The 13,457-nt window shown below is 49.9% G+C and overlaps 1 protein-coding gene and 1 long non-coding RNA gene across 10 annotated transcripts in view; one reads left to right on the top strand and one right to left on the bottom strand.

The window, feature by feature from the left end:
* Positions 1 to 13,457, top strand: part of RGS8 (regulator of G protein signaling 8) — a 47,095-nt gene that overhangs the window by 26,159 nt on the left and 7,479 nt on the right. For 3 of the 6 annotated variants that reach the window (XM_081193327.1, XM_081193328.1, XM_081193331.1), the window contains 2 exons: positions 607 to 708; positions 2,379 to 2,443. In XM_081193327.1, coding sequence (XP_081049453.1) covers positions 607 to 708; positions 2,379 to 2,443 — 167 coding nt within the window. Of the gene's footprint in view, positions 1 to 578; positions 709 to 2,378; positions 2,444 to 13,457 lie in introns of all 6 variants that reach the window. The other 3 variants (XM_081193326.1, XM_081193330.1, XM_081193329.1) reach the window with 2 other exon arrangements.
* LOC308586627 overlaps positions 715 to 13,457 on the bottom strand; it is a 34,841-nt gene continuing 22,098 nt past the window's right edge. For 3 of the 4 annotated variants that reach the window (XR_014007974.1, XR_014007976.1, XR_014007977.1), the window contains exons 3-4: positions 12,061 to 12,211; positions 6,752 to 7,613 (exon numbers count right to left, since the gene is read on the bottom strand). This is a non-coding gene — a long non-coding RNA (uncharacterized lncRNA). Of the gene's footprint in view, positions 830 to 2,061; positions 2,196 to 6,751; positions 7,614 to 12,060; positions 12,212 to 13,457 lie in introns of those variants that run through there. The other variant, XR_014007975.1, reaches the window with a different exon arrangement.

Raw genomic sequence — 13,457 nt, 5'->3', positions numbered from 1 at the left:
CAGTCTGAAATTCCTTTGACCTTATTTTTGTTATGATGCTCAAGGGATTCCCAGCACAGTGCCTGTGGGCACCAGCACATTCGCTAGCATCTCCTCTGGTGCCTGTGAAAGGGCTCAGTAAATATCCCCTCCCAAATCCACCATGCATGAGAGGCTGTTCACTTTTCCTCTTTGCACTGGCTCCACCTAAACAGGCCCACATTTCAGGTCGGATGCCTACTCTCTCATCTGTTCTGAACAGAGGAAAGGTGCAAATGGCTTCTCTCTGTGAGCAAATCTGGTGGAAGTGATGTAGGTGCCTGCATCGCTTGGTGGCCCTGTCTGCACTTTTGGATGTGGCAGCCACTCTGCCTTTCTCCTACAGTTGCCATTTTGTGCCTGGAGCTCATGGAAGTCTCTTGAAGTTCCAGATGTGCCCCATGGCCCCCAAAGGTTGGAGACCCCTCCATTGCACCACCCTGGCTCTCTGGGTAGCATCTTGTTGGCCAAAGCTTGAAAGAGAATGTTGAGTCAGGTGGACCCAGAGTCTGATCCCGCTGGGTTGCTAATTGTTATCCCTTCTCCTTTTCTCCCATTTGCTCCCCTGCCTTGTATGACTGACTGCAGAAACAGAGGGATGAGGACTCGCCTGGGATGTCTGTCTCACAAATCAGACTCGTGCAGCGACTTCACGGCTATCCTTCCAGACAAACCCAACCGGGCTTTAAAGTGAGTAGTGGTGAGGCAATCCACCTTCTTCCTTTTCTGGGTTGTTCTCCGCTTTCCTTTGCGGTGATTTTATAAATCCTTCCGTTCTCAATTTCTGCACCTGGCAGCATGGATTTCAAACCTGTAAGAAAATGGATTGCACAGGTTTTGTGCCGAAGGACTAAGTGAGCCCGAATCTTCATAGATTGCCTTCTTCTGCCGGAACAAACTTAAATCCATTCAACAATAATAGAAACCCTTTTATGAAATACTGTAATTAGGACAGGGGTCAGCAAACTTTTTCAGCAGGGGGCTGGTCCACTGTCCCTCGGGGATCGGACTATTTTTTTTTGGTGGGGGAGGGGGAAATGAATTAATTCCTATGCCCCACAAATAACCAAAAGATGCATTTTAAATAAAAGGACACATTCTACTCATGTAAAAACATGATGATTCCATGGGCGATTGGGCCGGATTTGGCCCCCGGGCCTTAGTTTGCCTACCCATGAATTAGGGTGTGCCTCGGTTAGAATGTTCTCTATTAGAAGTGAGCCACATACAGCTGCGAAACAGTATAAATGAGATGCAAACAGTGTAGTGCTTAATTTGAAGTGGACTCTGGAAACCTCCTTCAAAAGAAGGTGGCAGTTGTCCAGAGCTTCGACCTCCTTTGCATCCGTGTATCTCCACTCACATTTTGCATTTCTTTATGCGTGTGCCTCTAAGCATGTTTGCACAGAATGTCCTTCTCTCCTCACACTGCCAGATGTTCGGTATGCTCTGCTGGAAGCGCCATACCACAATGGCTGGTGAGGCTTGCTCCAGAAGCACAAGCCATGGTAGAAGGATGCTGGAGTCAGGCCAGTTAGAAGTCAGCCTGGCTGGACAGAGTAAGGAACACTGCCGGAGACGGGGGAAAGCACAATAACTGACTGGGAGCAGGAAGAGGAGCAGTCTGGGAGCGCAGAGAGGTGGCTTTGGGACTTCTCTAAAGAACAAACTGGATGTGACTTGGGACAGTCAGCGTTAGAACCTCCCACATAAAACCAAACCCCCCAATATTAATTGCAGTCTTGCTTTAGCCAAGAGCAGATCAGAATTATAGTGCTGAGGAGGGAGACTAAGTTTTCTCCCCATGCTGTTTTTAGGATTAAAATCTCCCTACCCCAGCTGCTACTAGGGACTCCTAGGTTTTCCTTCATGGGGCAAACAACAGAGCGGGACAGAGGGGAGGAATTTTCCATTAAGAAAACAGTGGGTGGACTTACCCTATTACTGTGGTCCTGATTTGACCCCCCTGCCTTTTTAAAGTATTTTTAACAAAAGCACTCTTATTCACAAGAATGCCTGCTTGTATACTTAACTACAAGTTACCTGGAGTAGGGGAGTGCACCACCAGCACAGTTACCCCACCAGGAGGAAGGACTTCTGGTCTCAGATATCTGTATTTTGTCCCTTTCGCCAATCTATTCCAACATTCAACATACTTTTTAAAAGAACTCTAACGTCTGTACAAAGAAGGTGATACAGAACAGAAAATTAGCTGCTCTGTAATTTTGCACAAGTTGTTTAGGCCATATAATATTGCAAATTCTGCCAGGTTTTGGGCTGCCTTGGTATACACTCCTCAATCCCCATTTCTCACTTGCAGCAATGCTCACTGACCCTAACTGCCCCCTACTTTGTCACAGGAGATTATCAACAGAAGAAGCTACAAGATGGGCAGATTCTTTTGATGTCCTTCTGTCCCATAAATGTGAGTAGAATTGCATTCCTCCTGGTATCTATTCTTTGCCCTCCAACCTTATCAATTGACTAATTATTTAATGACTGACAAGGTTTACTTGTTAACTGCTTTGTAACAGGCCTCCAGTGGGAGGGGGATCCAGTTCTCTTAAGAGCAGTGCTTTTTTTCTAAAAAAATATTTAGGGGTACTCTCATTTTCCTACTCATAGAAATACTGCCCCTCAATGAGGTCAAACTTAGATTCACAAAATGTTTAGGAGTATGCATCCCCCTGCGTACCCCCAGAAAAAAGCACTGCTTAAGATGTATCCTGGGTTGTACACCTGGGTGATTTTCACAGGAGAGTCTTCAACTGGCTTTTCCTTAGATCAACTCTTGTTATGTGAATATAAAGCAAGAAAATAAGTTTGACATTTATTTTGTATTATGTCCCATGCTGGCAACATCTCCAAGTGGCAAAAATTGTGCCTCTCACTTGTGCATCTTCAAAGGCCTTGCACACCCCAAAAGAAACATGAGTGTTGGAAGTGACCTCTCATGTGATGTAGTCCACTCTCCACTTCTATAGCATCCTTGGTAGGTCACCAACCAGCCTGTGCTGGTCCAAGGGGGAAGTTACCGTGGGGTGAGGTCCAGGACCTGAGTCGAGGGTCGGCAGACAGTCCTCCACGGGCGAAGCGGGGTCCACAGCGAGGAGCCGGGCAAGGACAGGAACTCTGGGGGAACAGGGCTGGATGCTGGCCGAAACAGCTCTTCAATGACGTTGCTCCCGCAACCTGGGACCGGGCTGACTGGCCTTTATCTTCTCTGAGGCCAGGGGCGGTCCCGGCCCCCAAGTGACCCGCCTCTCCTGGCCTTAAGGCGAGCACTCCTCCTGGGAGAAACCAGTTCCCTCTGCCTCTCTGCCCTGAGCCTCTGCAGCTCAGGAGAAGCCGGAGGGTGACTGGACCAGTGGCGTAGCGTGGGTTGTCAGCACCCGGGGCAAGGCAAGTAATTTGCGCCCCCTAACCCGTGGATTTGCGCCCCCTAACCCTAACCCCCAGGTGTTGCGCCCGGTGCGGCCGGCCCCCCCTGCACCCCCCACGCTATGCCACTGGACTGGACCCAGGGGGAGACTCACCCTCCCCTGACAGGGCTGGGAGAGGCGCACCTGTAGGCAATGCGTCCTCAATCGCCTCTGGAGCCAGAGAGGATTCACCTGGTGCCTGCTCCTGAGGATCCGGCACAGGTGCAGGTGCTTCAGATCCAAGGCCTTGCCCCAGCTCAGCCGGCCCTGGAGGCGGGGACTCCTATGCAGGCTGGGATTCCTCCAGTTCAGCCTCTGAATCGGATTCCTAGGCCATCACACCGCCTCTGCTTTAAAAACAACCCTAACCAAAGAGTCTCCACCACCACCTTCCGAGGCAAGTGTGTCTTCCACTGTCAAGCAAATTGTACTTTTCGGATGTTCTTCCCAATATTTAGTTCAAGCCTCCTTTCTAGTAATTTGAACTCACTGGATTGGATCCTACTCTCGGGAGCAGACCTTCTCAACGTTGGGTCCCCAGATGTTGGACTATAAGTTCCATCATTCCTGACCACTGATCCAGCAAGCTAGGGATGATGTGAGTTGTAGTCCAACAACATCTGGGAACCCAAGATTGAGAAAGGTTGTTCTTCAGCAACAGAAAACAAATCTGCTCCACCATTTACATGACAGTCCTTCAAATATTTGGAGATGGCTATCATGTCATCTCTTCTCCAAGCGTCTTCATGTAGTGTTAGATCTCTGCATATCTAGGGGGGCATACTATATGTGACAGTGGCAGCCATATGTGTTAGCTCATGTATCTTGTAAAGTAGAGGGTGGGGAGAAAATTCCTGGGTGCTAATTCTGAAAGGCATTATGGTAAAGGGAGTGGATCCTTCCCCAACTCCCATGCTTTACTTTCCCACACTTTGGATGCCATCTTAGCTCCCTAACAGCAAGCTAGGATTGACTGGAGATGTCCCTCAGCTGGTTGTGGGGGTTCAGTGTCCATAGGTCCCCTCTGCACCCATCAAAAGCATGGTTGGTCAGAAAGCTACTGCTGAGAGCATTCCTTCTGGCAGCAGCCAGCTTAAGCCCCTCAAAGTCTGTCATTGTGGGATGGAAGGGCTTTGGATGCAGCGGTGGGTCTGCCACTCCGTTCTGCCCTACTGCTCACTGGCCAGAGTTAGGATTGCTCTGCCCATCACTCTGAGCACTTTTCTCCTCAGAACATGTTCATATCTGGTATGCAGTGGCTCATACGCTGGTAAGGAAGGGGAGGGTTCGGTTCTTCTCACTATCATGCCCCTTTAGCTATAAAAATTAGATCCACACACCCCTGCCCTGATTTATAGGAGAATAGGACGAAGATATGTCTAGTTTGGCATTAACTCTGCCCTCGCTTGCATTAGGGCTGAGTGATATTTGGCTTTGAACATTGCAATCCATCACCGGCTAAACATTGTGATATACCAATATATCATGATGTCTGAAATGAGGATGGATCTGCGTAGAGGCATTGGCTGGTTTCACAGTTTCATATCTGCTGTTATATCAGGTGAGAATGGGTATCCTCCTGCAACCTGAGTCTGGCTTTCTGCAACAGTCCCTTCAATTCCAGCTTTAACGATGAGCTTTGAGATTTTTCAAAACTGCCTAAGAAGTTAATTAAAACGAATGGGAATTGGGCATTCAAGTCTCTAATGTAGGCTGCAGATCTCCGCCCACACTGCTCAGTAAGAAAAAGCTACTTATTTCAGTTGTTACACAATATAATTTATGTTGGGGTGGGGAACCCACAATCTGCAATTTTCATATAAACTTTATATAAAATCTCCAACACCATATAATCAACATGCTTTCTCTCACTTATAACCAATGAATTATCCCAGCTCTAGTCATGAAAATATTATTCTGTTTCACTGACATATCACACTGGGAATGTTCAGATTTCTCCTGATACAGGATATATCCTGTAGCTTTTACCTTTCAGAGCTTGCAGGATGTTGCTCTGGCTAGCTGCAGGGATTGTTTCTATATCACGCCTCCTTTCCAAAGCACACCCACATAATGGGAAAGGTGGGACCTTGCTGCAGAACAAATGCCCCTGCTGTGTGTTTCAAATGCAAAAGTTACACACCCTAGTGCACAGTACAGAGTGGAATTTCAAAGAAAAGAAAAACGGCTAAAATAGTGGAGTATTGCTCTAGGGGAGGAGGATACTTTGATGGATTAAATAATCTCATGTAGCCAGACTGCTGGAGGTGGGGATGGACTTATTTCCTGAAGCTTTGGAAAGCTACAACCACAGGGTTAGAGAACCAGTAGTATGATTCCGTCTAAGGTAGCTTCTTATAGCCAATTTTGAATTTTGCATGTCTACACTCTCTTGCGGTAGGCTGGTCCAGTGGGATGCAATCAGCTGCAAATGATTACCAAACAAATATCCATTTAAAATGCGTGTAAAAATCCAGAGTGGGAAGCTATGGCGCAGAAAATAGTGACATCACAGCAATAAGTGTCTGTGACAGTGGTACAACCAAAGCCGAAAATGCAAAAAATGGCATTGCAACAGAGATTCCCAGGGCAGTCCAACATTCCAGGGGAAAACCCTTGGAGACTAATGATTCAAAACACTATTTTAGAACATAACCAAGATGAGGCAGCATTCTAGGGAACAAAGTTAGGAGCCTGGTGTGATTCAAATAGTCTTTTAAAATGCAACCTTCAGCTGTGCTGTCCTCCAGTTAATCAAAAGCTTTCTCCTTCTTTGAAAGAGGCCTCCATTTTTCTGCCTCGTTCTCAGAGCACTTTAGAATTTCATGAGATGCAGGGTTTTGAGCCTAGTTTATCATTTTGAGGTGGCTGCTGGTGGTGGTTTGGGTGTCCCGGTAAATGTTCCCCCAGTACTCTGTCATCTTCCTGGCTCCTGTACTGAAAAATCCCCCTGAGAGGACACACCTCACTATGCCTCCCCCTGGACTTGGTTGAAGTGTGGGCACCTGGGAGGACTGCAGAGTACAGACCACTGGTGAGACATCATAATGGCCAGTGTGGTGGGGCAAAGCCATGGATCTGCTCTTCCAACACTGGCACTGCTACAGCTTAACTGAACAGGGCTGGGGTGGGTAGTGTGGTGGGCAGTGGTGGGAGACCAGATTGTGTCTGCAAGTGAGAGAGAGAGAGAGAGAGAGAGAGAGAGAGAGAGAGAGAGAGAGAGAGAGGGAGAAAGAAAGAGTACTCACAAACACCCCCCAGCCCTCTCAAAAGTAAAGTAAGTGCATCAAAAACCCTGCACCCCACCCATGAGAATTCCTCTGAAATTTTCTCTCCCCTTTTATAATACCTTAATTGGATGCAATTTCTTTTCTCACTAATTGATAAAGAATGGTTTTTTGGGGGGTGTGGTGGGTGGGAGAGAGAAGCAGTACTATTTTCCAGCATACTCCTAACTTAAAGTAGCAAAGAAAGGAAGAGGAGAAACAGAGGAATAACCCAGTTGTGAAAAGAGAGGGGTCGGAAAAATACGCTGATAAACATGGGCTGTTATACTTGGCCGTCTTCCTTTAAAGCAAGCCTATTTTTGCCCTAGCTGTAGGTGTCTGTGAAGTGAACACTGTTTTGAAATCTGCAAACAAGTATTTCAATCTGTTTCCTGTCTTGGTGGCAAAGCTAACCAGCTTTTCAAAAACAAGATCAGTTGTTGTTACTGGGACTGGCCAAATATCCCACAACTACATGGAGGCCACATAGCGCTCATGTTCTTATAACAGCTACAAGAATATTGTAATATTGCTGCTATTTCACTATACAGTGGTACCTCGGGTTATATATGCTTCAGGTTAAAGATGCTTCAGGTTACAGACTCCACTAACCCAGAAATAGTACCTTGGGTTAAGAAAATTGCTTCAGGAAGAGAACAGAAATCATGCAGTAGCGGTGCGGTGGCAGCGGGAGGCCTCATTAGCTAAAGTAGTGCTTCAGATTAAGAACAATTTCAGGTTAAGAATGGACCTCCAGAACGAATTAAGTTCTTAACCCAAGGTACCACTGTATAAACAATGAAAAGAAGAGAAATATTATCCTCATCCATTGCAGTCCTCAACTAGAAGAGGAGGTGAAAGCCCAGGCAAGATGGAAACTGGTTGGCCTCTGGAAACAGCCTGGAAACTAAGAGAAGGTCAGGATGTTGGTCAAGGATCAAGGTGTTAATGCAGAGTTTAGTAGGTTCGCAGCTGGAATAGTCATCCCACAGCTGAGACAGAAAGAGCAAGTTGCCTCAGCGTAGGCCTGGAGCAAGTGTTAGCATTAGGTAGTGTGGATTAGGTAGTCATGATTAACCCCCTGCCTTCTGAATGCTGCAAGAGCTGGCGCCCTTTTTATGTATCTGCCAGGTATTTAGGATCAGGAAGCACACCCATCTCCTGCTCAGGGCTGCTGCTGTATGAGGACTCTGCCCCTGAGGATTTCTAATGCAGGGCAATGACAATAATGAGAGGAAACACTGGTAGCACTCCTGCACCCACCCACCGTGGAAAGAGAAACTGACACTGGGTCATTTTAAAATATATTAACCACTTATTCTCCACCTATGCTCCACAGGAAGCAATAAAATGAGTTGTATTTTCAGGCAGACAGTATCTGCAAAGGATCCTTTAAAAACCTCAATAGTGCTTTGCCAAGTCTATCCACACTGGACAGGTCAGTGCTGCAATTACCCTTTATTTCTAAAAATTGCCACAAATCAGGCCTGAAGAAAACATGGGAGGATGACACAGAAACTAGTGGGATACAGCAGGCTGACAACAGCATCATCTAGATGCTCCGTAAAATGTAGGTGTGAAAAGGATGTCCATTCCAGAGAAAGGGGCTAGAAAGAAAATCTCTCTTTGCTTGGCACTGCTGGATAGCATGACCCAGAACAGAATTGCATTTGAACTGATGATAAAGGTCTGTCCCTGGGGATTGGCTTGTAATGGCTGTTTCACACATGCTGGTCATCACTTGCTGCTACAGTCATCAAGATGATCACGTCTCTGTGAGTTTATTCTCATGCTGTAATTTGTTATCTGTTCTGTGTTCATACATCTGAGGACAAATAATAGCTTCTTGGATGCTAAATCCTGGTCTGGGGAGTAAGGAAGAGGTAGGGGAGAAGAAGAGAGAGAAGTGACCATGAACAGAGGGAGAGGACTTGTTCTTCCCTGTATATTTCTTGCCCAGGAGAGATGGTCTGGCTAGACAGATGAAGATTCCTTTTGACAGAATGCTGGAAGAGACACAAAACAATATCTTGCACTGCATCCCTCACAGGGCTGGGTATGTGGTTTATCATTTGTCCAACATCTAGCAGGGTAGACTGTCCTTAAATCCTCAGTCTGATTGCAACTGTCAAGATATGGAAAAACCCTGCGTGCTTTCAATTGCCTTGGCTTGCTTTGGGAAGATTTCCTCCTCTCCCCCCCCCCCACTCTCCCTCTGTCTCTGATGTGTGTATACGTGTCATGCGACTCCTATGCCCTTTTGGCAATTCCACTTTCTCTCCCCCCCCCCCAGATTCATTACTAAATCTCCCCATTAAAAACATTATTGGAAATTCCCATTATAACCACAGATCTGGTGATGCTAAAACTTTGTTAGTTTTGAGTGGCTGCCAGGATTCAAAATACCAATGCAAGTGTCATTGAAAAGTCAAATACTCATCCCAGTTTTTAAAGCACTGACTGGTTTACATGCCACATCCAACTGCAAGCTCAATCACTGAATGTGTGGGCTTGCCAAATTCCGGAGCAAAATGTAGGTTCACACAGCTCCCCTGCTCCCCAGAGCTACACCTCTGGGTGGAATCACCATGATTCAGCACAATGACACTGCATTACACATTTTGGACTATTAGATGTCACTGCAGGAGAGAGGAGGAGGTAGTCATGTGTGTGATGGGACATGAAACTGAGAGAGAGAGAGAGAGAGAGAGAGAGAGAGAGAGAGAGAGGAAGAGACCCGGGAGTTGAATGTCTGGGGATTAGCACCCAAGCATCACTCCCTTTTCCACAATTTACCGTATTTTTCGCACTATAGGACGCACTTTTTCCCCTCCAAAAATGAAGGGGAAATGTGTGTGCGTCCTATGGTGCGGATGCAGGCTTTTGCTGAAGCCTGGAGAGCGAGAGGGGTCCGTGCGCACCGACCCCTCTCGCTCTGAAGGCTTCAGGAAGCTATCCCAAGTCTTGCAAGCCCGGCGGGATGTCCCGCGGGCTCGCAAGGCTTGCGGGCAGCAGCCTGCACCCAAAAGCTGGGGACAGCAGGGAGGCGCAGAGCCGCCACCCCGCTATTCCCCGACCTGATCTGGAGGCTGGCGGGGGGAGAAGCAAGCCTGCTTCTCCCCCCCCCCCAGCCCCACAAGCTCGGGGGATAGCGAAGCGCCGCCATCCCGCTATTCCCCGACCTGATCTGGAGGCTGGGGGTGGGAGAAGCAAGCCTGCTTCTCCCCCCCCAGCCCCACAAGCTCGGGGGATAGGGGGATGGCGAAGCGCCGCCATCCCGCTATTCCCCAACCTGATCTGGAGGCTGGGGGTGGGAGAAGCCTGCTTCTCCCCCCCCCCCACATCCCCACAACCTCCAGATCAGGTCGGGGAATCGCGGGATGGCAGCGCTCCGCCATCCCGCTATTCTACGACCTGATCTGGAGGCTGGGGGTGGGAAAGCAAGCCTGCTTCTCCCCCCCACCATCCCCACAACCTCCAGATCAGGTCAGGGAATCGCGGGATGGCAGCGCTCCGCCATCCCGCGATTCCACGACCTGATCTGGAGGCTGGGGGTGGGAGAAGCAAGCCTGCTTCTCCCCCCCCCCCACCATCCCCACAACCTCCAGATCAGGTCGGGGAATAGCGGGATGGCAGCGCTCTGCCATCCCGCTATTCCACGACCTGATCTGGAGGCTGGGGGTGGGAGAAGCAAGCCTGCTTCTCCCCCCCCACCATCCCCACAACCTCCAGATCAGGTCGGGGAATCGCGGGATGGCAGCGCTCCGCCATCCCGCGATTCCACGACCTGATCTGGAGGCTGGGGGTGGGAGAAGCAAGCCTGCTTCTCCCCCCCCCACCATCCCCACAACCTCCAGATCAGGTCGGGGAATCGCGGGATGGCAGCGCTCCGCCATCCCGCGATTCCACGACCTGATCTGGAGGCTGGGGGTGGGAGAAGCAAGCCTGCTTCTCCCCCCCACCACCCCCACAACCTCCAGATCAGGTCGGGGAATCGCGGGATGGCAGCGCTCCGCCATCCCGCTATTCCACGACCTGATCTGGAGGCTGGGGGTGGGAGAAGCAAGCCTGCTTCTCCCCCCCACCATCCCCACAACCTCCAGATCAGGTCGGGGAATCGCGGGATGGCAGCGCTCCGCCATCCCGCTATTCCGCGACCTGATCTGGAGGCTGGGGGTGGGAGAAGCAAGCCTGCTTCTCCCCCCCCCCAGCCCCACAAGCTCGGGGGATAGGGGGATGGCGAAGCGCCGCCATCCCGCTATTCCCCAACCTGATCTGGAGGCTGGGGGTGGGAGAAGCCTGCTTCTCCCCCCCCCCCACATCCCCACAACCTCCAGATCAGGTCGGGGAATAGCGGGATGGCAGCGCTCCGCCATCCCGCTATTCTACGACCTGATCTGGAGGCTGGGGGTGGGAAAGCAAGCCTGCTTCTCCCCCCCACCATCCCCACAACCTCCAGATCAGGTCAGGGAATCGCGGGATGGCAGCGCTCCGCCATCCCGCGATTCCACGACCTGATCTGGAGGCTGGGGGTGGGAGAAGCAAGCCTGCTTCTCCCCCCCCACCATCCCCACAACCTCCAGATCAGGTCGGGGAATCGCGGGATGGCAGCGCTCCGCCATCCCGCTATTCCGCGACCTGATCTGGAGGCTGGGGGTGGGAGAAGCAAGCCTGCTTCTCCCCCCCCACCATCCCCACAACCTCCAGATCAGGTCGGGGAATCGCGGGATGGCAGCGCTCCGCCATCCCGCTATTCCACGACCTGATCTGGAGGCTGGGGGTGGGAGAAGCAAGCCTGCTTCTCCCCCCCACCATCCCCACAACCTCCAGATCAGGTCGGGGAATCGCGGGATGGCAGCGCTCCGCCATCCCGCTATTCCGCGACCTGATCTGGAGGCTGGGGGTGGGAGAAGCAAGCCTGCTTCTCCCCCCCACCAGCCCCACAACCTCCAGGCTTCAGGAGAGCCCCACCGCCAGCCCCGCAAACTCGGGAGACAGCGGGAGAGGCGCAGCGCGCCATTCCCGCTGTCCCCCGACTTGGTTTGGAGGCTGGCGGAAGGCTTCCTCCTCCCCCAGCCGCGCAAGCTCCCAGAGCGATGCCAAAGCTGCGCGCAGCTTCGGCATGGCTGTGAGTTCCGTTCTGGGGGAGGGGGAAGCTCGGGCTTCCCCGCCCCAGCCCCGCGCCTGGCGGGGGGGGGGATAAATTTCCCCCCCTTTATTTCCCCCCCCCAAATCTAGGTGCGTCCTATGGACCGGTGCGTCCAATAGTCCGAAAAATACGGTAGTTTCTTTGCACAGCTACTGAGTTAACTGAGAGCAGGAGGCTAGTCAGAGGTCTGTGTGGGATCTTTTACCTCCAGCTGCTTATCTTGCCCTCTGCTTCCTCTAGGTTACTTTCTGGGGCAAAGAGGTCTTTCTCAGCATATCCATCATGAGAAAACACTCTTCTTTCATAAGAGCTTCTGGCCAAGTCTGCTCAGTTTCTCACGTCCTCTGGCAAGCAGCCTGTTTCCGCAAAAGTCAGTGTTAATAGTGAGGATGTCTGAGAGCAGACATTGGAAGAGAAGGGAAAGGAACACATGTGAACACATGGTAAAAAGCTGTTTACATTTATTATTAAGGGGGGGGGGCTCATTCCCAAAAAGCAAATGCTAAGAAAGCTATGGGATTGGAAAAACCAAGGCTAGTAATAACATAGCTCCCTAATGAAGTGAGGTTTTTGCTACTTTCCAGGTTGCCTCTGTAAACAGTGGGCTTTGTTTGCAGTGGATAGACCTTGAGATAAAAAATTGAGAACTTGGATCATATGTAGGAAGAAAGCACAGGACTTAATGTTGGTTCTAAACCACAGTGTCTCAGAATATTAAAAGTGACCCATACCTATAATATCTTACAAGGAGTCACGGAATTTCAAAACAAACCAGCGATTCTAAAACACGAAAGGTTGAAAGAGAATTGTGGGGCAGATGAAGGGAGCATTCTCATGTTATCTGCTTGTCTTAATGCACAAGTGCAGGCTAGCCTGCTGCTGCCATTAACAAAACTCCAAGCTATTCAGGGACATCAGACACACTCTGTGCTATATTGAGCTCAAGGTCACTACGTCAGGGAGTAGGCAAGTGTTGGCAAATGATTCAGCCTGGAGCAGCTTAGGAACGTATTTGGCACTTCCTAAATATCCACCAAGACCTTCCTTGACCTAAGACAGTGCCTACAACAACATATTCTGATTCAGTTTTTTGGCTCTCATCCAGCCCATTGCCACTTTAAGGCACCGATACAGCACCAACCCAGCTTCACTGGGTCCAGATGGCATATAGAGTGAGTGAGCCCAGTGTCATCCACATAATGATGACACCAAACCCCACATCTATTGGTGACAGCACTCAACAGCTTCATATGGATGCTAAGAAGCACTGGGGACAAGATGGGGCATTTGCAGCCCTTGGTACAACTGCCATGGTACTGAGCCTTCGTCACCCAATGCTATTCTCTAGAGAAGGTAGGAGCAGAACCACTGCATCACCATGGCTCCAACCCCAATCTTCTGAGCCAGGAGGATACCATGGTTAATGGTATCAAAAGCCACTGAGACATCAAGGAGAATAAACAGGGACACCATCTCCTGATACAAGTAATCAACAAGAGGAACCAAAGCCATCCTAGTGCCAAAAGCAGAGTGGAAGCTGCATTTGAAATGGCTCAAGATAACTGGTTTAATCCTTCCTCCAATACTCTTAATAGTTGCACT

Source organism: Podarcis bocagei (genome assembly GCF_964188305.1).
Source record: "Podarcis bocagei genome assembly, chromosome: 5".
Taxonomy (NCBI): domain Eukaryota; kingdom Metazoa; phylum Chordata; class Lepidosauria; order Squamata; family Lacertidae; genus Podarcis; species Podarcis bocagei.
This window is presented reverse-complemented; position numbering and strand designations above follow the sequence as displayed.